This window comes from Pelodiscus sinensis, chromosome 5 (genome assembly GCF_052426305.1).
Source record: "Pelodiscus sinensis isolate ZL-2025 chromosome 5, ASM5242630v1, whole genome shotgun sequence".
Classification (NCBI taxonomy): Eukaryota; Metazoa; Chordata; order Testudines; family Trionychidae; genus Pelodiscus; species Pelodiscus sinensis.
Window position 1 is genome coordinate 128151292 of NC_143056.1, and position 22412 is coordinate 128173703.

General features: G+C 60.7%; 1 protein-coding gene across 1 annotated transcript; it reads right to left on the bottom strand.

The window, feature by feature from the left end:
* Positions 1–112: 112 nt before the first annotated feature.
* Positions 113–22209, bottom strand: GRK2 (G protein-coupled receptor kinase 2). Its single transcript, XM_075928559.2, has 21 exons — positions 21497–22209; positions 16386–16462; positions 14690–14763; positions 14346–14447; positions 13910–13984; positions 13418–13479; positions 13144–13195; positions 10962–11053; positions 10274–10373; positions 9808–9886; positions 9373–9503; positions 7853–7947; positions 7294–7401; positions 7119–7185; positions 6616–6716; positions 6019–6085; positions 5806–5901; positions 4818–4980; positions 4388–4524; positions 4168–4281; positions 113–2050 (listed from the first exon to the last, which is right to left on the bottom strand). Exons 1-21 carry the CDS (start codon positions 21607–21609, stop codon positions 1886–1888), a joined length of 2070 nt encoding a protein of 689 aa, XP_075784674.1. The 5' UTR covers positions 21610–22209; the 3' UTR covers positions 113–1885.
* Between the last annotated feature and the right edge of the window lie 203 nt (positions 22210–22412).

The following is a 22412-nucleotide window of genomic DNA, read 5'->3' on the forward strand; positions in this document are numbered from 1 at the left end:
CATGTACTTCTCCCTCCCCAGAAGCAGGATGCCTTGTGACCCTGGTTTATCTAGGGGGCTGAGCACCACCCCAGCCCTGCCCCTCCCATGGGCCGGCCAGAGTAGGCAGAGCCCTATTTTTTCACTTTTTTATTATAAAAAAATCAGTTGTTTTTTTTTTCCTCTCCACTTGTTAAAATCACATTCAAAAATCGGCCAAAAAAATGAATAACCCCGAGAAGAGACGGACCAGAAACCAATATTTACAGACACTGCGAGGGGGGAGGGGCTGCTCCCCCCCAAAAGAAAATCGCCCCCCCCAGGGGAAACAAAGAGCCATTGGCAGAACTCATCACATGGGGCGGGGGGAGGAGGGGGGGGCGCATGCAATACAGCCAGCTTCGCATGCGGTTGGGGGTGGGAGACCATGGAGATGGGGGGAGGGAGACCCCTCCTTGTCTCCCCTTTCCAAATGCTCCCCCTCCCATCTTGCTATGGAAGGGATGGAAAGAGGGCCAGGGTAAAGTTACCCTAAGAGCCCCTGCCACGGGGCGGGGGGGGGTGTTCTAACACTGCGTGGAGGAGGGGGAAAAGGTGGGGTGTCTGGCTGGAGCGATAATACAGTGGGCTATGGCTGGGGGGGGAGGGGGGAGCCAAGCCAGCACCCTTGGCCACAGAGCTATTTACATTGGCTGCCCTCAGACAGACACACACACACACACACACACCACGGAGTTGGCATGGGCTCTCCAGCTAGCTGGGAACAGGGCAGCCTTCACCGCTCAGCCCAGCCCAGGCCCTGCCCCAGCCAGCTGGACAGCACTGGCACCAGACAACAACACTTCCTTGTCCTTTGGCACAAGGCCTATGTGATACCTCTGCCACAGGGCTGGGGCCCAGCAAAGCGCCTGGCTCCCTTGCCGTCGGAGGGCAGAGATGTGGCACGACGGGGCAGTTCCACCTGCACAGACCTGGGTTTGGCACCACGTGGAGTCAACCCGTTGCCGGGTCTGCCAGGCCAGGGACCGGCCCCATGCAATTTGGCACAGTCCATTACGAATACCACGGGAGGCAGGCACCCCAGCATCGCACCAGCAGGGAAGGTGAGGCTGCGGGTCAGGCCGGAGGGCCCATTGGCACAGTGGGGGCAGGAGCCCAGGGCGGAGGGCAGTTGGGGTAGGCAGAGGCTGCCATGGGTGGGGGGAGGGAACGCTGTTTGCCTCCATCAGAAAATTAATTCTTCGTTCCGAATGTGACTCTTGCACCTCTCCCTGTTGGAGAGGGAGGGATTTCTCTCCCACACCCGGCCCTCGCTCCTTTGGGCCTTGGCCAGTCTGGAGTCCCACGGGGTCCTACACCGTGGGGCAGCAGTGCTGGAACTGGAACAGCTTCCAGTGAGAGCGGGGGACTCCTAGATGAGGGGGAGGGGGAGGAGAGGCAAGTCTGTTCCCCTCTCTCCAATGCTCACTGCATTCTCCAGGGTAACACCCTCACCGGAGCCCTCACTGGGCCAGGGATCTGGCCCAGGTCCCTCCCCCCATACCCCGAAGGGGGTCTCCTGCACTGGCAGCGATTTCATAAGGGAGAGAGAAAACAGGAAGTTAAGTGCCAAAAGAGGAAGTTTCTCCCTATGATCCCCGCATGCCCAGGCCTGCTGGGGGTAGGGCCAGCACAGCCCTGCCCCAAGAGCCGAGACACGAAGGAGGAGGGGAAGAAAGGGATCCAGACGGCAGGATCCGTCCCCAAATTTGCCCCACCCCCTCCCAATGCCCCCACCCTCTGCAGCAGGGGGTGGGGTGGGAGTCACAAGGACCAGCAAATCAACAGTTACGGTTCCACAGGGGGTGAGGGCAGGAATAAAACCCAACCCAATAAATTAAAGCCGTGAGGAGGGGGGGTGAGGGGGTCAGAGGCCGTTGGCACTGGAGCGCTGCAGCAGTGGCACCTTGCTGAGCTCCACAATGGGCGAACGCGGCTTGTTCTTCATCTTCGGCACCCGCTGCAGCAGCTGCTGGGCCTCATGGTAGGCGTCACGCAGCTCCTTCTTCCACTGCACCAGCTCGGGATCGCTCTGTGCCGGCCAGAAAGGGGAGAGGGGGCGAGGTTAGGCAGGAGAGCACCCCAGAGAGGTCAGGGGTTATGGCTGGGGTGGGGGGGGGGGAGAGAGGGGACCCGTGTTTCCTCTTAATTATTCCCTCCCAAGCGGAAGGAATATTGTTACGTGCACCCATGGGGAGGGGACGTGCGACACAGAAGCAACGTGACATCTCCATATGATATTGGTGCACGTAGTAAAATTCATGTGCCAGCGGTGGGGCTGAGGGATTTGGCGAGGGAAAGAGGACTCAGGGCTAGGGCAAAGGGTTTGGGGTGTGAGGGCTCTGAAAGGGGTGTAAGTTCTAGAGTGGAGCCAGGGATGAGGGGTCGGAGGTGCAGGCTGCCCCAGGGCTATGGCAAGGAGAGAGGACTCCCCCCACTCTCTTTCCCCACAGCAGCATATGGGGGAGAAGCACTATGGGTGGCAAATTAGATAGGCCCACAAAATCATAGAACACTAGAACTGGAAGGGACCTTGAAAAGGGCATGGAGTCCAGTCCCCTGCCCTCACGGCAGGACCGAGCACCATCTACAACATCCCTGACAGATGTCTATCCAACCTGCTCTTAAATATTTCCAGTGATGGGGATTCCACAACCTCCCTAGGCAATTTATTCCAGTGTTTAACCACCCTGACAGTTAGGAAGTTTTTCCTAATGTTGAACCTAAACCTCCTTTGCTGCAGTTTAAGCCCATTGCTTCTTGTTCTATCCTTAGAGGCCAAGGAGAACAATTTTTCTCCCTTCTTGTAACACCCTTGTAGGTGCTTGAAAACAGCTATCATGTCCTCTTCTTGGGCTTCTCTTTTCCAAGCTAAAGAAGCCAAGTGCTTTCAGTCTTCCCTCGTAGGTCATGTTTTCAGACCTTTCATCATTTTTCCTGCTCTTCTCTGGACCTTTTCCAATTTCTTGAAATGCGGTGCCCAGAACTGGACACAATACTCCAACAGTGTGGAGTAGAGCGGAAGAATGACTCCTGTTAATGCACCCCAGAATTGTGCTTGCTTTTTTTGCAACAGTCTCTCACTGCTGGCTCATATTTAGCTTGTGGTCCACTATGACCCCTAGATCTCTTTCTGCAATACTCCTTCCTAGACAATCACTTCCCATTCTGTATGTGTGAAACTGATTGTTCCTTCTTAAGCGGAGAACTTTGTATTTGTCCTTATTAAACTTCATCCTATTTACCACAGATCATTTCTCTAACTTGTCCAAATCATTTTAAATTAGGACTCTATCCTCCAAAGCACTTGCAACCCCTCCCAGCTTGGCATCACCTGCAAACATAGTAAGTGTACTCTGTGCGCCAATATCTAAATCACTGATTATGCCTAAGCTCTAGGAATATTCCTGGTTCAAGGCTCTGCTCCAGCAAAGGTTGGGGCCAGGTCTCTCCTCTGGCCCCACTTGCCACGCCTCCCTGCTGCGCCCCTCCAGACTCCGTGCCACCCCAAGGCAATTTAAAAGGCCCAAGGGTCCCTGCCACCACCCCCAGCAGAGCAACAAGGTTGTTTCTGGCCCACCTGCTCTGCTGCTGGCACCAGGCCCCCTGCTAGTCCCCTGGGCCGTATTGCTTGGGGGAGGAGGCCTGAGCAGAAGGAGTAGTGTGGGGTTGGGGTGGAGACAGGGCAGGGGGTTGTCCCAGGCCCTGCAGCCCCTGAGTGCAGTTTGCAGTGAATGGCAGAAGGGGATGTGGCTGGCTGCCTGAGCTTGCAACACCACAAACACAGCTGCACAGAGCAGCACAAAGTTTGGGGCCCCCACGTGGCTGTGCGTTTTGAACCTTGGTAGGGACAACCTGGTTTGGGACAGTGGGGGCTGGGCTCCAAGCACCTGCAGGGCGCTTAATAGACTGCTGTGTGGTTACAGCTCACGGAGGAATCAGGGCCGGGGGGGCAGAACTAACCACAGAGCCCCACGGATGGGTCAGGAGCCACAGTTCAGGGGCATCCACAGGAGCCCCACGGAGGGGTCAGATCACAGCTGGGCTGAGCCGAGGGAGCACAGGACGGGGTGGGGAGCAGTGACGCGACGTGGCCGGGCCCTGCAGGGGCGCCTGTGGCAAGGGAGGGGGGCCCTGGGGCACACTCACATCACACTGCAGGATGAGCTGCCTGTGCTCGCGGGTTTTGAGCAGGATGCATTTGCGCTCCTTGATCTGAGTTTCCTCTACGGACTGGATCTCCTCCATGGTGATCAGGGACTGCTGCAAGGGGGAAGAGCACCAGGGGGTCAGGGGAGACCAGGGCTCCCCTCCACCCCTTCAAGTGCCCTCCCACGCAGCACCCCAGGCCCTGCCCTCAGCTCCCTACCGGGGACTCGCCCTCCCCTCGCCACTCCAGACGGTTGGGGAACAGGTAGAAGTACCGCCGCTGCCATGGCGTCAGGAAGGGGTTGCCCATCTTGGACATGTAGCCGTGCATGATGCAGTCTTTGCCCAGGGCGTATTCTGTGCCGGGGAAAAGAGAGAGAGAGAGAGTCAGATCACAGCACCAGCCTGCCCGGAACAGCCAGGGAAGAGCCTGCAGGGGGCGCTGTGGGGGAGCACCCAGCTACTCCAGCCTCTGCCAGCAGGGGGCATTGTGGGGAGCAAGATTGCGAAGCTCCCAGCTACACCAGCCCGGTCAGCAGGGGGCGCTGTAGGGTGGCCGTCTGTAGGGCTGGCCATATGGGAAAGGGGCTGGCTGTGGCAAGCAGATGCCAGCAGCGAGCAGCATGGGGCCAGGCTCCCCCCAGACTCACCCTCCTCATGGCCCAGCTGCTTGTTCTTGGCCTTCTTGCGGGCCTCCAGCTTGTCGGTCTCGGCGTTGACAGCGTCGAAGACGGTCTCCGTCACCTCCTGCTGCCAGCGCTCCGAGATGGTGAGTGGGAAGTTGCGGTACAGCTCCTGGTCGCTGTCCAGCAGCTGGGGACAGACCGACAGGTGGATGGCAGCTGGGCTCCCCCACACCCGCTCCCCACCGGGGGAAGAAGGGCTGGGTGGTTCGGGAGAGGGGGAAGGGGCTGGGTGAAGGTGAAGCAAGAGGGAACAGGGGCTCCAGAGAGAGTAAAGGGCTGAGTGGGAGTTGCTGCATATGCCCCCCGGCAACCTCCCTCCAGCTCCAGGCAGCTCCCACAAGGGATTCCAGCCCCAGCCCTACGCCCCTCCTCTGAGATCCTGCAACCCCCCACACACTGCACTTACCCCAGCTCAGACACCTCTTAGAGACAATCCCCTCCCCCTCCCGCACACAGTTCCTCCAGGCTGAGACCCATGCCTCCTACCCACTCCCCCCAAACCCAAGATCCGCCCTGGCTCTCCACTCACCTGCTCAGAGATGGGTGGGGTGATGAGGGTGAGACCCACCCCTCCCTTCCTCCCACTCACAGATACCCCTCCACCCCCATGCTGTTGGGACCGTGTGCTGCAATAACCCCCCCTCAGGGCCCCCTTTCGCCGCTGCCTACAACATCAAAACCCTCAGTGCAGCTGGGCGCACTGCAGCACCCAAGCTAGACCAGGGGTGCCCCCAGTGGCAGCAGCTGGCCCTGCGCCCTGAAGGACCCCAGCCACACTGTACAGCAGTGCTACTAGTGGGGCTGAGACCCCACTAGCTCCTCAGGACGAGAGCCCCCCGGGCACTGCAGTGCTCCCCCTCAGAGCTTATGTCGGGAGGGGGAGGAGCCTGCCCGGCCCAACTAGACCCCACCGCTGGGGGAGCTGTGCTAACCCAGGAGGTCCCGCTGGTACCTTGATCCCTTTTGTGTCCTCTTCATCAAAAGATCCGATGTCGAAGGCGTCGGCCGCGTTCACTTCCCCGCGTGGCGGGATCAGGGGCGGTGGGTACTGCGGGGACAGGGGAATGTGGAACGCGTAAGAGAATCTAGGGGGATGGGAAAGCAGCTCCAGCCACATGCCCGTCCCTCTCCTCCTCCAGCCGCTCTCCCTGACCACCCCACTTACCTTCTGCAGGAAAACCATCTGCCAATCTAGGTTCTGGAAGAAGGGATCGTCCTTCACTTCTTGTGCCCTGGAGAGGACGAGCCGGGGGGGGGGGGGGGGGGGGGGGGGGAGAAAGGTGTCAGCAGACCCGGCAGGAAGGTCTCCCTGGCCCCCACCTGAACAGCAAGGGGGTGCTGCAACCTACGCTGGAGCCAAAGGATCTGATCCTAGCAGGGGCTGGACTGGAGCACGAGGCAGAGAGGCAGGCAGAGATGGTGTTGCCAAGCCAACAGGGGAAGCAGCCTATTCTATAAAAACACACACGGGGCATCTGATGAAGGGAGTTAATAACCTACAAAAGCGGATGCCCAAATAAATCTGTTAGTCTGTATGGTGCCACAGGACTCCTTGTTGTTTCTAAAAACACTGGGACGGTTTCTGTAGGTCCTACACAAACAGGGTTGCTCAGGCTGAGGGATGGGTCTCTGCAAGTTGGGAAATAGCAGCTCTGTGCACCTCTCCTTCACGGGCTGGCTCTTGCCACATGCCTTCTGGGTCCTGGTGCGATCCCAGGGTGCAGCACAACCCCCCCGCCACCCTTGCAAAGCACAGACTCACCCACGCCCCATGCAGCCCAGCCTCCGGTTGACGTCTCTCTGGAGCAGCCCTTCCAGCAGGTTGCGCAGCTGAGGTGAGAAGGAGTCGGGCAGCTCTACAGGCTGTGGGGGAGGAGAGAGGATTATCGTAGGGGAGAAGCCAATCCCTGATTTTGGGAGCCAGGCAGAGGCTGCCTGGGGCTGGAAGGACACGGCAGTTCCAAACCCAGCCAGCAGGGGGCAGCAGTGCTTAGTCAGACATTCCCAGCCAGCAGGAGGCAGTCTCATGCATAGCCACACTGCAGCTCCATTCTGTTCAGGGCAGGACCAGGAACGAGGTGTATATGGCGGGGTTAGGCAGGGCCCTGGCTGAGGGCCCAGCGGGACAGGCGGCTGGGGGCAATGGGCTCAGAGCTGAAGAGCGGGGCTGTTCCTGGCCTAGAATGACAAGGAACCAGTTTGTGCAGATGCTTTCGGGCCTCTCTCCGTACAGCCCGATCCCACCTGCCGGAGTCCCCCACTCACCATGGTCAGGGTCATGCGGTCGATCTCATGCTTGTCCTTGGTCTTGTGCTGCCGGAAGGGGCTGTGCCTGAGACGGGAAGGCAGAGGATGGTCAGACGCTGCCCATGCCCTATTCTTCCCTCCCGGGTGCCTCTGCCCTATTTGCACCCCTTTGCCCCCCAGCTCGCTCACTCACCCCCGCAGCAGCTTGAAGAGCATGCAGCCCAGGGAGAACCAGTCGGCGCTGCTGTCATAGGCCACACCCTTCTGCAGCACCTCCGGCGCCATGTACCCATGCGTGCCACTGTGGGGACACAGGAGGGAGGGGAGAGAGACAGATGAGGATCCGGGTACAACAGAGTCATGGCCAGTGCAGGAATGCAGTGCCACACTCTCCCTGCAGAAGGTGCCAAAGAGCCGTCACAGAGCTACTACAAACCCAATGTCTCCCAGCAAGGGGCGCTAGGGGGAGCAGGGTGGGGGTGCTGGCTGTGGGGAGAACACCCGGCTACTCTAGTTCCAGCCTCTCCCTGTAGGGGGCACTGCACAGAGCAGGATGGGGGCACTGGCTGTGGGGGCAGCCCCTGGCTACACCAGCTCTGGCCTCTACCAGCAGGGGACGCTACGCGGAGTGGGGTGGGGGCACTGGCTATGCGGAGAACACCTGGCTACTCCAGTTCCAGCCTCTGCCAGCAGGAGGTGCAGCACGGAGCGGGGTGGGGTGCTGGCTATGAAGGAAGCTCCCAGATACTCACACACTGGCATGAGGCTTCTTCTTGGAGAAATCACAGGCCAGTCCCAGGTCCGAGATCCTGACGTGGCCAAACTCGTCCAGCAGGATGTTTGCTGGCTGCAGAGAGGGGAGAGCAGCCCCATGAGCCAGGGTGATGGGACAGGGGTCCCCAGGGTGGGGATGGAAGAGAAATACCATGTCTGAAGTGCTCTGCGAATGGGAGGGGAGCCAGAGGGTGGCAGCTGGGGTCGCTGGGCATAGCCAGTCCCTCACACCTGTCCTCCCCTGCCCTTCACCTGCTGTGGAGGTGGGGTCCTGGAACGGGAGCTCTGCTCTCACCCTGAGATCTCCAGGCATCCCCCCCTGTGGAGGCTGAGCAGGTGGGAGCCCCAAGGGAGAGTGGGTGGGTACTAGACAATCCCCATCATGTGAGGGGCGAGATTCCGGGAGGGGGCAGATTTACTTTGAGGTGCATGTGTGGGAGGATGGGAGATACCCATGGGGGGGGGGGTTAAGCCAGAGGCCAGCTCTTGCTAAGGCTTTAGGTCTCAGCCAAGCACCCGCCCAGCTCGCCTGCGTGAGTCTGATGAATAGACTGACATGTGGACACTTTTTGAAATGCTTGTATGTTGCTATAATCCTTCTTACAACGTCCCTCTTCCATGCTATCCGGGGATACTGAAACTCACCAGCTAAGAAACAAACTGCCCAGTGCAAAGTGCTACCTCCTCGCTATGACCTCTTGCCCCTAAGGAAGGGGCTATCAAAAGTAAATGGGCCACTGCGGGACACCACAATACAAAGACTTTGCTACTCGTCCCTGCACAGGTTACGTGCACAGGGCTTGGCTCAGCAGCCGGCGTTCTAGGAAAAGGAAATAAAGATGTCAGCCTTGATGTTTGCTGATCTTTTCGCTCTTTGGACTCTCACAGGGCTGGAGCCAGGAACAGAGGCAGAGCTCCCCAGGGTAAGCCAGATAGTCCTACAAGATACTGAACACTGACAGAGCCCGACAGCTCTTTCACCATTTTTGGAACCACAGACTCCGTGGTGCCTGTGTTTGCCAGTTTCACCCTGTCAATAACTCACTCCTTTCTTTGTCCTAGTCCCTAAACCCTCCCTTTGTTTACTATCGAACTGGCTACAGGCGCTGTGTGTGGTGCGAGAGATGAGGCACTGACTGGCCCTGGGGAAGTGTCTGGTTTCTTGGGACTGGAATGAACCCAAATGTTTTGTGAGTTCTGACGTAGAGCAATGACTCATGGCGAAATGTAACTACGGAACACACCACTTATCGGGGTCTCTGCCCTGCGGCCATGGACCACTCCAGACAGCGTGACAGAGGGGTTACACTGAGGTCCCGGTGTGAGAGGAAGGACACCTGTGATGGGGGTAGGAGGGGTTACCTTGAGATCCCAGTGTAGGAGGAGGGGACACCCATGGTGTGATGGGTCAGAGCTCCTGGACAGGGTGGGATTACCTTGAGGTTCTGGTGTGGGAGGGTGGGAGACACCCCTCGTTGGTGGGAGGGGGTGAGTCTACCTTGAGGTCCCGGTACACCACGAAGCGATTGTGCATGTGTTCCAGGCCCAGGATGATCTCAGCAGCATAGAAGCGCATCTCGGCCTCGGAAAAAACCCCATGCTGGGAGAGGTGGTAATGCAAGTCGCCCCCTGCAAGAGCGACAGCCGACATCCCAGTGAACACAAGGCCCTGCCCTCTCAGGGAAGATAGGGTGCGCAGTGCAGGAGGAGGCAGTGTGGCCTAGTGGCAGGAACACCAGGCTGGGAGCTAGGACTCCAGGGTTCACTCCCCAGCCCTACCACAGGCTCCTTGGGCAAATCACATTCCTGCACCCATGACTCAGTTCCCCTCCCACTCTTTGCTTGTGTGGTCAGCAAGCTCTTTGGGGCAAGCCATATCTCACTAGTGTGGGGGCTGGGGGGTTTCCCTGAAGGTGGTGGGGGGGGGTCTCACCATTCATGAGGTCCAGGATAAAGCTGAGTTTGTCGGGGGTGTGGAAGGCATACGACATACACACGATGAAGGGGCAGTCCTGGGACGAGAGGGCAAGATGAGTCACGCACAGAGCGAGGGAACCCTGCAAACTGCGCCACTGCCAGTTCCCCTCCCACACACGCTGCCCCGATACTGCCCTCCAGATTCCCCCTTCCTCCATTTTGCCCCACGTGCTTCCCCCACCCCACCGCACATTCCCCCAGGAATGGACCTACCCCTCTCGAACCCCCTCTGCATGCTCCCTGTCCCCCGTGTGTTCCACACCCCATGCTGTGAGAACAGACACCCCCGACTGGCCCCCCTTTGCTTTAGGCCGGGCTTGCCCTGTTCTGATGCACCCCCCCACACTCTGTGTACGCTGTGGGGAGGCTGCCCTGGCCAGGTGGGGCCCCCGGCCGTGTAGAATGAAGAGGGCCGTCCTCACCCCAGTGCTGACAAGAGACAGCATGATGCGCTCGTTTAGGGCCAGCGTCTCCCCTTGCTTCATCTTAATGCGCTTCTTGTCCAGACATTTCATGGCGTACCTGTACCCAAGAGAGAAAATAATCCCTCCTGCGATCCTTCCGCCTCCCACGGCAAATCCCCTCGCCCCGGTATCCTTCCACCTCCCACAGCCACAGAAATCCCCCCTCTCCCATATCCCTTTATCGCCAATGGCCATAGCAACCTCCATAGCAACAGGTGTCTTTCCATTTCCTTTACTGTCGCAGCACCCTCCCTGAAGGTATCCCTCCGCTTGTCATGGCCAGGGTAACACCAGCACCACTGATATCCCTCTCCTGTTCCCTGGAACCACACCCACACTTCCACAGGTATCCCTCAGCTCCAGCACTCCCCATCCCAGCAGATATCCCTCCGCCACCCTGGGAATCCTAGCAGATATCCCTCCGCCACCCTGGGAATCCTAGCAGATATCCCTCCGCCACCCTGGGAATCCTAGCAGATATCCCTCCACCTCTTGGCTATAAACACCTCCCCTCTCTCCCCATTCAGAATCCCAGCTGATATCCCTCCACCTCCCAGCTATAGTACCTCTCCCACCCTGGGAATCCTAGCAGATATCCCTCCGCCTGCCAGCTAGAATGACAACAAACTCGGTGCTGGCTACTTACATTTTACCCGTGTCCGCTTTCCGGCAGCCGTACACCTCTCCGAAGCCACCACGGCCGATGATCCGGTGCACGCTGAAGTCGTTCATGGTCAGCTGTGCCCACGGCAGGGGGAGAGGAATCCAGACATCATTTGTGCTGGACTGCTACAAACTCCCGCCACATCACCCCGCAACACGTGGGCTGACAGAGCATCCCACCCCTGGGCAGGAAGTGGGAGGGATGGGCTTGACATGAAGAACGTCTGGGTTTAGTTCCCAGCTCTGTCACCGACTCCCAGGGGGACGTGGATCAAGACATTTCCCCTCCCCCGTCCATTTGTGCCTCAGTTTCCCCAGATACAAAGCAGGGACAATAATCTGCCCTATGTCCAGACTGTCTGTTCTGAGGGTCAGGGCCCAGCTGTTCTGCGTGCGAGTGCACAGCTCCTAGCACAAGGACGATCATTCATCGGAGCAGCAGCAGCTCTTCCCTGGCCATTCCCACTGCGGCAAGCACTTTCACTGTAGCATTGCCAGGAAGCTGCGGTGCCTCCCCCAAGCCCTGGAGGAGGGGCCTGGACGTGCACCAGGATTTTGGCGTTCTCTTGATACATAACCGCACGCCAGGAAGCCCCAGCTCAGTGTGGCTGGGTTGAGGAGACCCCTTGCCTCTCAGGGCCTGGCAGGCTAGGAGGATGTGGGGCAGATCCCAGAGTGGGGTGATGCTGAAGGAAGACACTGGGGCTAGTATTAAGGGTGGCAACCCCCCAAACTCATTCCTTTGCCCTGGGATACGTCCCTCCCCTCACTCTCCCACGGGTGTTTAAACCCCTTGCCCCATAGCTACTGCCCGCACCCCCAGAGAGTACAGCCCCACGGGTGGGATAAGTGGGTAGCAGCGGGGTTAGGTTAGGATTCAGGGGCTCCATAGGACACGGCAAGGAAGAGGCAGTGGGAGTGACTGTGCTGGGCACAGGGCACACAGAAGTGGGACGCAAAGTCAGGCAAGTCCACCCACCAAAACACAAGCTGCCAACCCTGCCAGGTCCCCCTTTCGCCATGGCCTGGGAAAGGGAGGGGCCTGGTGTCTAAGCCCCCCAGTTGGAACCCACCACTCTATAAATCATTGGCGCACCCCCACTTTGAACACAGCGTGCAGTTCTGGTCACCTCTCCCCCTAACCTGGTTTGTCAGAATAAGTTCAGCAAAGGGCAGCGAAAATGAGGGGTCTAGAACAGCTTCCATATGAGGAGAGATTCAAAGGGCTGGGGCTGTTCAGCTTAGAAAGGAGACAACTAAGGGGGAAGTGGGGAAGTGCTGGTGGTCTCCTCAAATCAGACTGGTGTGGAGAAAGCGAGTAAGGGAGTGTTCTTTACTCCTTCCCATAACAAGCGAATCAGGGGTCACCCAAGGCACGTCTAAACTTCATTCCTCTTCTGGAAGAGGAATGTAAATGAGCCCCATCGAAAATACAAATGAAGTGCTCATTTACATATCTCGCACTTCATTTGCATAATTGCATGAGAGCGCTTTTTCAAAAAAGGGTTTATCGAAAAGGAAACCGCAGTCTAGACGGGGTTCTTTTGGGGGGGAAAAAAAAGCCTCCCTCGAAAGGATCCATACACCTCACTTTTTCAGGAGTACAGGTTCTTTCAAAAAAGGGTTTTTTCCCCCTGAAAGAACCCTGTCTAGACTGCGGATTCTTTTTCGATAAACCCTTTTTCGAAAAAGCACTCATGGAATTATGCAAATGAAGCACGAGATTTGTAAATCCACGCTTCATTTGCATTTTCAATCGGGCTCATTTACATTCCTCTTCCGAAAGAGGAATGTAGTTTAGACATAGCCCCAGTGAAATTACTAGGCAGCAGGTTTAAAACATAAAAAAACCCAACTTCACACAATGCACAGTCAACCTGTGGAACTCATTGCCACAGGATGTTGAGAAGGCTAAGAGGACAGGTCCATCAAGAGCTATTAGCCAGAAGATGATCAGGGACACAATCCCAGACTCTGGGTGTCCCTAATCCTCTGCAAGAAGCCAGGACTGGATGACAGGTGACAGATCGCTTGATAATTGCTGCGCTTTGTTCCTTCCCTCTAAAGCAGCTGGCCCTGATCACTGTCCAAACACAGAATCCTGAGCTAACGAGGCCATGGGTCTGACCTAGTATGGCCGTTCTCATGCCCTGGAGCACACTCACATGGATATTCAGCTCTACATTCTTCCACTGGCAGAAGCGGGTGAATTTGTCGCTACAACAAAACAGAGAGAGGAAAAAATTGCACCAGTCCCCAGAGAGCGCGGCCCCCCTCAGCCCAGCCGAGTCCCCCCTCCCTCTCAACCAGGGAGACTCCCATAGTCCTGTAGAGAGATACCCCATTCCCCTACCACTCCGAGACCCCAAGCTGCAAGGAGAGAGCCTCCAGCCCCAGACAGGCACACCCCCAGGATCCCCAGTGCTCGGTTCCGCTCACCTCTCAATGAATTTCTGGAAGATGGCCCCATGCAAGTTCTGGCAGATCTCCTCAATGTACGGCTGGGGGAAGACACGAGGGTCAGGGCAGGGGTCAGCAGGGAACCCCACCCATCCCCACTGGGATGGGCCCTGTCCCGGCATTCCTTTCCTCTCTCCCCCACCCCCATGCGGCCACTCGGGGCAGACAGTAGGGTGGGACATGCTGCTCTCGGGGACATCATGCCTTGGAGAGGGACGGAGCTTCCTCTCCCTCCTCCAGCCACCACCAGGGCAGCCCTGGCCCCTCTCACGCTGCATTGGGCAAGAGAGCAGGCTAGATGGGCTTGCTGGCTAGATCTGGGAGGAACTAGCAAGCTCGTGGGGCTGGCTGACACGGTGCAGCACTGGCCCAGGGGCTGGCTTGGCACCGCAAGGATGGGAGGAGGGATCTGGAGCGAGGAGCCTGACCTGGAGGGGCTGGCAGAGGGGAGACCGGGGTGGGGATACACACCTGGAACAGGTCTGGTGGCACCTGCTTCTTGCTGAGCCGGCTCTGCACGTGCTCTGTGGCGCTCTTGGAGAAGGGCTGCGGGGAGAGCCGGGGCGCAGTGAATGCCTGCGTGGCCCTCGTGCCCCCCTCTCAGGGAGGTTAGTGCAGGTCTAGGGCTGGGTACCCCCCCACCTCGTGGTAGCCCACAGGGCAGGGCACCAGGGAAGACCTTGGACAGTGCGAACAATGGGAAATCCAGGCCGGGGAGCCATGTGCGATGGGGCCTCTTCAGGGTCACCCACGAGGCAGGGGTCATGGAGCCTTTGGGGTGTCTCGTTTGGGGCAGGGGGTGTAGCAGTTTCAGGGTCCCATCCAAGGGGCTGCTGGAGGTTTCTGGGGTCCCCCAGGAAAGAGGCTGTGGCGGTTTCTGGGCTCCACCCTGGGACGGTGCACTCACATGAGAGCAAGACAGCAGCTCCTTCATGATGTATTGGTCGAAAATCTGGCGGCTCTTGGCAGCACGATCCTCTTCCGAGTCCAGCTTCTCGTATTTCTTAATCTGGGGAGGAGGGGTCCAGGGGGAGCAGCGTCACCATGGGGCAGGCTGCACAGCCGTGACTGGGAGCCCCCCCCCACACATACACCCTGGAGAGCGGGGGAGCCTTCCAGCTGTCACCCTGACACCCCACAGTCTGGAGATCTACCCCTCCACCTCCCATGCTGGGGGGGAAAGGGGGGGGCAGGGAAATTCCAGGGGCTCTGTGAGGGCGGTGGAAGGGCTCAGTGTCCGCAGGGCCTCACCTCCTCATAGAACTCGACTAGCGGCTTGGCCTCCTCCACTTGATTCAGGCAGAAATCTCGGAAGAGCAGGTACCCTGGGAAACAGGAAGAGTCAAAGCTCCAGAGCCCCGAACCCAGCCCCTCTCCTTCCAAGCCAGCCACCTCCCCAGCCGGATGGAAGCCAGCGCCCTATAGCGGGGAAAGGTCCCGCACCCTAAGCGAGCCAGAGCCCCAGCCTGGGGCCACACCAGGGACAGTGCCCAGCGGAGGGGAGATGCACCGTGCCCGTCCCTTGCAGCCGAGCCCCATGATCCCTCCCGACCCCCCTCAGACCCAGCTCCCGTCTACACCCATGGCAGCAACAACGGGCTGTTCCTTCCAAGGGCCCCGAAGACGCACAAGGGGAGAGGAGCTGCAGGCCCCGCCCCAGAGCCAGGCGGCTCATCCCACCCCCGCCGGCCCTGCGGTTAAACGGCCCCAGGTGCTGTCGGTTCCCATCCTGCCGAGGAGGAGGCTGCAGTTCACAAGGTTAATTGGGCAAGAGGCCAGGCGGTGTGGAGCAGGGAGGGGAGTGCGGGGGAGGGGAGCGCGGGGCATACTGGTGCGGAAACCACAAATGCCAGCGTGGGCGGGGGAGGAAGTGACAGGGACTTCCTGCCGGGGGGCCGTTAGTTGCCAATAGCAGAAAGGGGAAGTGCCCCACCATGCCAGCTGGGGGGCCCGGGCAGACCACTGGGAAACGCCAGCCCCTTTGGAGCACCTGTCTGACGGGTGAACCCTGGTCCCTACCTCCAAGCCCCCAGCTATGCCCAGCTCTGATCCCCCAGGGGCCCCCCAACCTATGTTCCCTGTAAGTGGGGCGCTTGTGCGGCTGCTCAGGAGAGATTTAAATGCCACCCAGCGGATTAGCAGCGTGCCCCCAGTTAGGGTTTTGTTTTTACCGGTGGTGCACATGCCTTGGTGCACATAAAAATATTCCGCACATGGATGAAACATTGCCTCCAACTCACCAGACAGCCCAGTCTCTCGCTCCAATCCCCCTCCCAAACCCAGCCCTCCAAGGACCCCTTCCCCACACATCCTGAACCATCAGGGACCCTCCACCCACCAGAACCCCCGACTGGGTGGACACTGGATTTCTGACCCCCATCCAATCCCACACCAGCCCCGACTCCAAACCTCCTGGGGGACCTGACTCTGCCCATCCCCCACCAAAACAATGACCCCCCCCCCCCCAATCTGCACACATCGCTACCCAGCCAGCAACCCCTTCTCCCTGCCCACCACCTGACCCTCTCTTCAACTGGGAAACTGCACCCAGCGCTCCTCCCCGCTTCTAGGCCAGGCCCTGGGAGAGGGAATTGGGCCTGGTTCCTGGGTGGGGGGAGGGGAGGAGGCGGGGAGATGGGAACTGCCCAAGCCACACAAAGAGGAAGGAGAATTTCCTCTTGCACAAAGGGTGCTAAGATGCATGTTCGTGGCCGGCCTCTTGCTTCCCCTGGGGCTGCGGCTGCACAGCCAGAGGCAGGGCCAGCCATGGGGTCGGGGGGAGCACAGAGCCCCCCCTCCCCAGTTCTGCTGGTGCCCCTTCATCCCCACGCAGTCCCCAGCTAGCCTATCCCTGCCCCCCTAGGTATGGGGGGGGATGTTCACGGGCAAATCTGTGTGTGTCTCGGCAGCATCCCCTGCAGCATTTCACACCCCACCCGCCACTCACCGATCTTCTGCGAAAAGATCTTTTCAAAGGTCACTTCACCCCGATCCTCCAGGTACTTCTGCATGACGCTGCGGATGCTGGCGAGACATGGCGCACAAGGGGTTAACCAGGACACCCATCCCCAGCGCGGTGCCCTCCCATGTAGAAACCTCCCGGGCCCATTCGGGCTCTAGACCCACACATGCAGAGGTGCTGCCTCAGGCCTCTCTGCTGCTGCCCCAGACTTTCCCACGACCGGGAGTTCCATAGGTGTTTTCCCCCCCTCTCCAAACCAAACCTGTCCCAGCTCTCCCATGCTCCACGGGTGGGGACCCTAAGGCCCCGGGAGCCAGATGTCACCCAGGCTTGCCTGGATCCAGCCCCCAAGTTTCAGGGCTCCCCCCCCCAGCAGCTGGTGCTCCAGCCTCCCCACCATCCTCCAATGGGGCTGGGGAACACAAAATCTACTAGTCTGGGCCCCCCAGCTTCTGGTGTGGGGAGCATCTTTCTCCTTTGCAGTCGGGGGCCACGTCAGTGAGGGTTTTGTTTTCTTTCTTTTGCTTCTCACTTGTGCGTGGCTCCCGCCTGATTGTTCTGTGGGTCATCAGTCCCCGACCCACAAAAGGTCCCACGCCTGCCATTTGTGCTGGCTGGTGAAATTCCAGCTGTAAGACTCTCCCCTCAGTAGCTGCCTCCAGCTGCAGCTTCAAGTTTTTTGGGGTGGGAATTTCCTCGCGGCAGCGCGAGCTCCCCGCTCGCTCGTTCATTAAGTAGCCACCCAAAGGCCCGAGCTCAGAGCAGACCCTGGTCACAGCACACAGCCATAGGAAACAGCCGCTAGCTTTCGGGGCTCCCAGTCCAGCCGCACAGGAGCAAACCCCAAGTCAGAGATGGGAAGGGGCTGGCCCACAGTCACCCCGCCCCACCCACTAGCCCCCCGCCGCTGACAGGGGGAACTGGCTGCAGAACTGAGATGGGTTCACTCCAGCAGTCGCCATCTCTCTCGGGGACTTGTCCGACCCCAACCGAGAGCTTTATGATCTTCCATGGATTTCATGTCCCAACGCCCCAGGGAGGAAGGGAGGGAGGGTGGGACGTGCCAGCAGCCTCGTGTGCCTGCGGGGGAAACTGAGGCGCAGAGCAGCCAAGTGACGTGCCCAAAGTCACACATGGAAGAGGAAGGTACTGAAAGCAGGTCTGCCCACACCCTGTCCCCCCGCAGAACACCTGAGTCACCACTGAGTCTGGCTCCTTGAGTTCAGTACAAGGCCTGGCACAGCCATGCCAGGCCTGCAGGCTGCCTACTGTCCATTGAGCCAGCTGGGCGCCACAGGGCCTGGGCCAGAGACCTCTGCCATGGGGTAGTCCGGACAGCTGGAGTCCTGTGGGGCTAAGTGCTTGAGCAAGCTACAAAACTCTCACCCTAGCCAGCGTCCCACTTGCCCCGCATGCTTGTGGGCAGCCCCCCCATGGGGCAGCAATGCCACGGCCACGCAGCAGCTGGCACCCGGCAGACTGAGCAGGGAGACACCTGGCCTCGTGGCACAGGCAACATCTCAGACCTGGGGGCCGTATCCCCTTGGCCCCAGCAAGAGGGTCATGTCCGGTGGATAGTGGGAAGATGGAGAGAAGCCATTGCCTCTGTCCTCACCCACGGGAGAGGGAGGGGGAAGGGAGCGGGGCGGCCACATCATCCTCTGGGATCTGCCTGGCAACGTTCAGGGCAAAGAGCAGAACCTGGCCTGTGCAGGACTCCTGGGTTCTCTGGGAAAGGAGTGGTGCCTAGTGGTGAGCGCAAGGAGGGACGGGAGTCAGGACTCCTGGTTTCTCCCTCAGGTCTGAGAGGGGAGTGATGCCTAGCGGTTAGAGTGGGGGGGGGGGGGCGGCTCAGGGCAGAAGGGAGCCAGAGGTCCTGGGTTTTTCTTAGATCTGGGAGGTTAGTGATGCCTAGTGGTTATGGGGGGGGGGGGCGATGGGAGCCAGGAATCCTAGGCTCTCTCCCAGGTCTGGGAAGGTAGTGGTGCCTCGTGGTTAGAGCAGGATGGGCCTGGGTTTTATTTCTGGCTCTGCCGCGGACACCCTGTGTGACTTGTCTCTTGGTGCCTGAGTTCCCCATTGGGAACACAGGAACGGCGCCCCTGGCACAGGCTGGCAGCTCCATGCAGAGTGATGTCTTCAGGGCCCAGGCTCTTGCCCACCTGCCTGTGTAGCACCTGGCTGCAGCCGGGGCCCCTCAGGTCTATTGGAAAGTAGAGAAAAGTGAAAGCTCTGCTCCAGAACTGACCACCAGGAGGCTCCCCAAGAAGCCAGGACTGGGGCATTGTGGGAGGCCAGATACCAGGCTAGATGGGCCGCTGCTCTGGGCATGAACGTGTGGCTGCAGGCCTTTCGGAGGGCCCCAGCCCTGCCCATGAAGTGAAGGTGCCATCCTCCCCCGGCCCTTTACCAGACCATGGGCCAAAGAACCAGGGCATCACGGGGTAAGGCAGCGCAGGGAGCCCCCAATAGCAGAGGTAGGAGAGTGCAGGGACCCCGCTCCCTGCAACACCAGGACTCGGTGGGCTGTCTCTGCCAACAGTCCTCCCCGGAAGGGGGTGTCTGAGTCAGGCCTGGCTGTGACCCTGTCACCCTGTCCAGGCCAGAGGGGGCCCTGGGCTACTGCCCTGGGTATCTTATCATAACTACAGACAGCACCTCTGCTCCCCACACCCCCCTGCCTGCCCCCCACTGCCGCCCAGCACACAGGCCTGGCCCCTGCCTGCCGCCCACTGCCCTCCAGCACACAGGCCTGGCCCCTGCCTGCCCCCCACTGCCCTCCAGCACTCAGGCCTGGCCCCTGCCTGCCCCCCACTACACCCCAGCACACAGGCCTGGCCCCTGCCTGCCCCCCACTGCCCTCCAGCACTCAGGCCTGGCCCCTGCCTGCCCCCCACTGCACCCCAGCACACAGGCCTGGCCCCTGCCTGCCCCCCACTGCCCTCCAGCACTCAGGCCTGGCCCCTGCCTGCCCCCCACTGCACCCCAGGACACAGGCCTGGCCCCTGCCTGCCCCCCACTGCCCTCCAGCACTCAGGCCTGCCCCCCACTGCACCCCAGCACACAGGCCTGGCCCCTGCCTGCCCCCCACTGCCCTCCAGCACTCAGGCCTGGCCCCTGCCTGCCCCCCACTGCACCCCAGCACACAGGCCTGGCCCCGCCTGCCCCCCCAGCACACAGGCCTGGCCCCTGCCTGCCCCCCACTGCACCCCAGCACACAGGCCTGCCCCCTGCCTGCCCCCCACCACACAGGCCCTGCCCCCCCACACAGACAGGGGGCAGAATTGTTTGGGTGGGGGAAAAAAAAAATCTACCACTAAGGAAGAGTCTGGGGTCAGACAGCCCGGGCTCCAGGGAGCAAGGCGGGGGCCCCAATCCCACCATGCCTTCCCCACAGGCCCAGCGCAAAGAAATTTGGAGTCCAGGCTGGGGCAACCCCTGGTGCTTGCAGGGGCTCCGAGCTAAAAGGGTCCCCCTGGGCACCTGCCCCCTGTGGAGAAGTTGGAGGCAGAGAGCTGGAGCTGGTTGGGCCTGCTCCTCCCAGGCCGCGAGAGCAGAGGTGGCTCAGCACACAGAGGGCATGGATTCTCTCACACATGCGTGCAAGAGGATGGAAACCCATAGGCCCAGCCTGCAGGCCGACTCCGGGGCCTGTGTGCCTGGCTCTGCTAGCAGGTAGTGCCAGGCCCCTGCCTGCTACACAGGCCTGGCCTGTACCTCCCCTCTGCACCCACGGGTCACCTCTGGCCTACTCACCCCCCAGCCCAGCCTAGGCCTTGACGCCATCATACTGTGGGCCTGGGATGAGCTGGGGGTCTGAAGCCAAGAACCTCTGCACTGGGGGCCCGGGGAGGGGGTAGCTCCCAGGGGGAAGCCCTGACTCCCCTCTCCTTCGGCCTGCAGCCCCAGCAGAGCAATGTAAGGCCGGGCTCTTTGCTGGCAGTGATGGGGGGGCCTCTGTGGTCCAGGAGGGCGCTGGGGCAAAGGCTGCACCATTGAGAGTCCATGGAAGAGGAAAGCAGCCCCCAGCAAAGTAGAATCTGCCCCCATCCATCCATCTCCTCACCCCTTCTGCTCCCTTCCCAGCTGGATACACTAAGCTCCAACCCAGTTCTGACACGACCTCTTCCAGCACCCCTGTGCCGCATCTGCCCATCATGGCACCATGCACCGCATAGGGGCATGGATGCTAAAGGAGGAGGGAGCAGCCCTGGCCATGTCTCTCTGCATCTCTCCTCTCCCACCCCAGAGCCAGCTGCATTTTGACTCTGCCCCATTGCCACCGAAGCCAGGTTGATGTCCAGCGTTGGCGAAGGCCTTTGGGAGCAAAACAAGGCGCCAAGCTATTGTACGGGTCTGCTGTGCCCTCGTTCCCCAGGGGCACCGATTACGGGTCACTATCCCATCGTGCTACATAGGATGGGGGCAGGTGCAGGGCACAGGCAACCTGTAGCCCAGACTGAGCCTCTGACCCCGGCGGGTGCCTCACGACCACCTCAACAGGCGCTAGGGCTGCCCGGCTGCGTGGGACGCGTGCCCGCCGTGCGGCTCGGTCCGGGGCACGCGGGATCGTGCCGGGCACACGGGGGCTGCTCTTCCGAGCCTCCCAAACGCAGGGAGGCTACGACCCTGGTGCTGGGAACTGATACCTGGAAGGGGGCGGCGTGGGGGAGGAGGGCCCCTGGGGTTTAGATGGGAAGGGGGGAGGAGAATGGAGAAGAGTCAACACCCCCCCCCCAAATCCTGCTCTGCTTAGGATTCGAGGGCAGAACCAGGAAGAAAACAACAGAAGTGGAAACGATCCAGATTGCAGGGGCGGGAGGGGGAATGTCAGGAAGCTGCTGGACACGGCAGCGGGCGCCAGCCCCCCCATCGAACCCTGACACTCCGCTGCCCCCCCCGCCCCATCGAACCCTGACACTCCGCTGCCCCCCCCGCCCCATCGAACCCTGACACTCCGCTGCCCCCCCCCCCCGCCCCATCGAACCCTGACACTCCGCTGCCCCCCTCCCCGCCCCATCGAACCCTGACACTCCGCTGCCCCCCCCGCCCCGGCGCGAGCCCCCTGCAGGGCGCAGGGCGCGCGCGGGGCTCACCTGGGCTCAGGTAACAGGATCTTCTTGCTGGCCCGGGCGGCCGGGGTGGATTTGCTCTTCTCCATGGCCATCAAGTAGCTCACATCCGCCAGCACCGCTTCCAGGTCGGCCATCTTGCCGGGCTATTTGCGCTCCGCGGCTGCGGCTTCCCTTCGCCAGGCGCCCGTCGGGGGGGGAAGGGGAGAAGGTTTTGCGGGGGCTCCGGCCGGGGCCCCCCCCGCTGCCGGCGGGGCGGGGGTGGGGGGCGCACAAAAGGCGGGGGGGGGGCGCTGTCCCCCGCCCCTCTCACCAGCAGCGCCGCATGACGCCTCGCCCGACAGCCCCGGACCCTTCTTCCTGCTCTCGCTGCGCTCCCGGCCGCTGCGGGGCGCGGGGCGTGCAGGGGCGGGCCTGGCTGCGGCGCTCCCCCGCCCCCGACAGCTGCTCGGGCTGGGGCGCGACCCCGGGCTGCAGCCGGCAAGGGGGGGGGTCCGGGCAGTAACAAGCCGGGGAGGGTCGGGGCGCTCGGTCCCGCAGAGACGCGGCGCAGGCAGGGTCGCGGGTTCCGCAGCGCCGCCCCCGGCCCGGCCGCTGCTGCTGCTGCTGTCGCCGCCGCACGGGCTCCGGCAGCCGCTTAAAGCAACAGCGGCCCGGAACAGGCAGGCGCAAGCTGGCCCGCTGCCCGCTGGAGGCTTTGTGCTGGCCCGCTGCCTGCGCCGGGGAGCAGGCCGCGCTCCCCACCGACACACACACACACTCTCACAGACACATGCACTCCCAGCGACACACACACTCCCCGTGACTCACACACACTCACAAACACACGCATTCCTAGTGACACACACACCCTTTCACAGACACACTCTCCCAGCGACACACACACACTCACAAACACACGCATTCCTAGTGACACACTCACACACACACTCCGTGACAC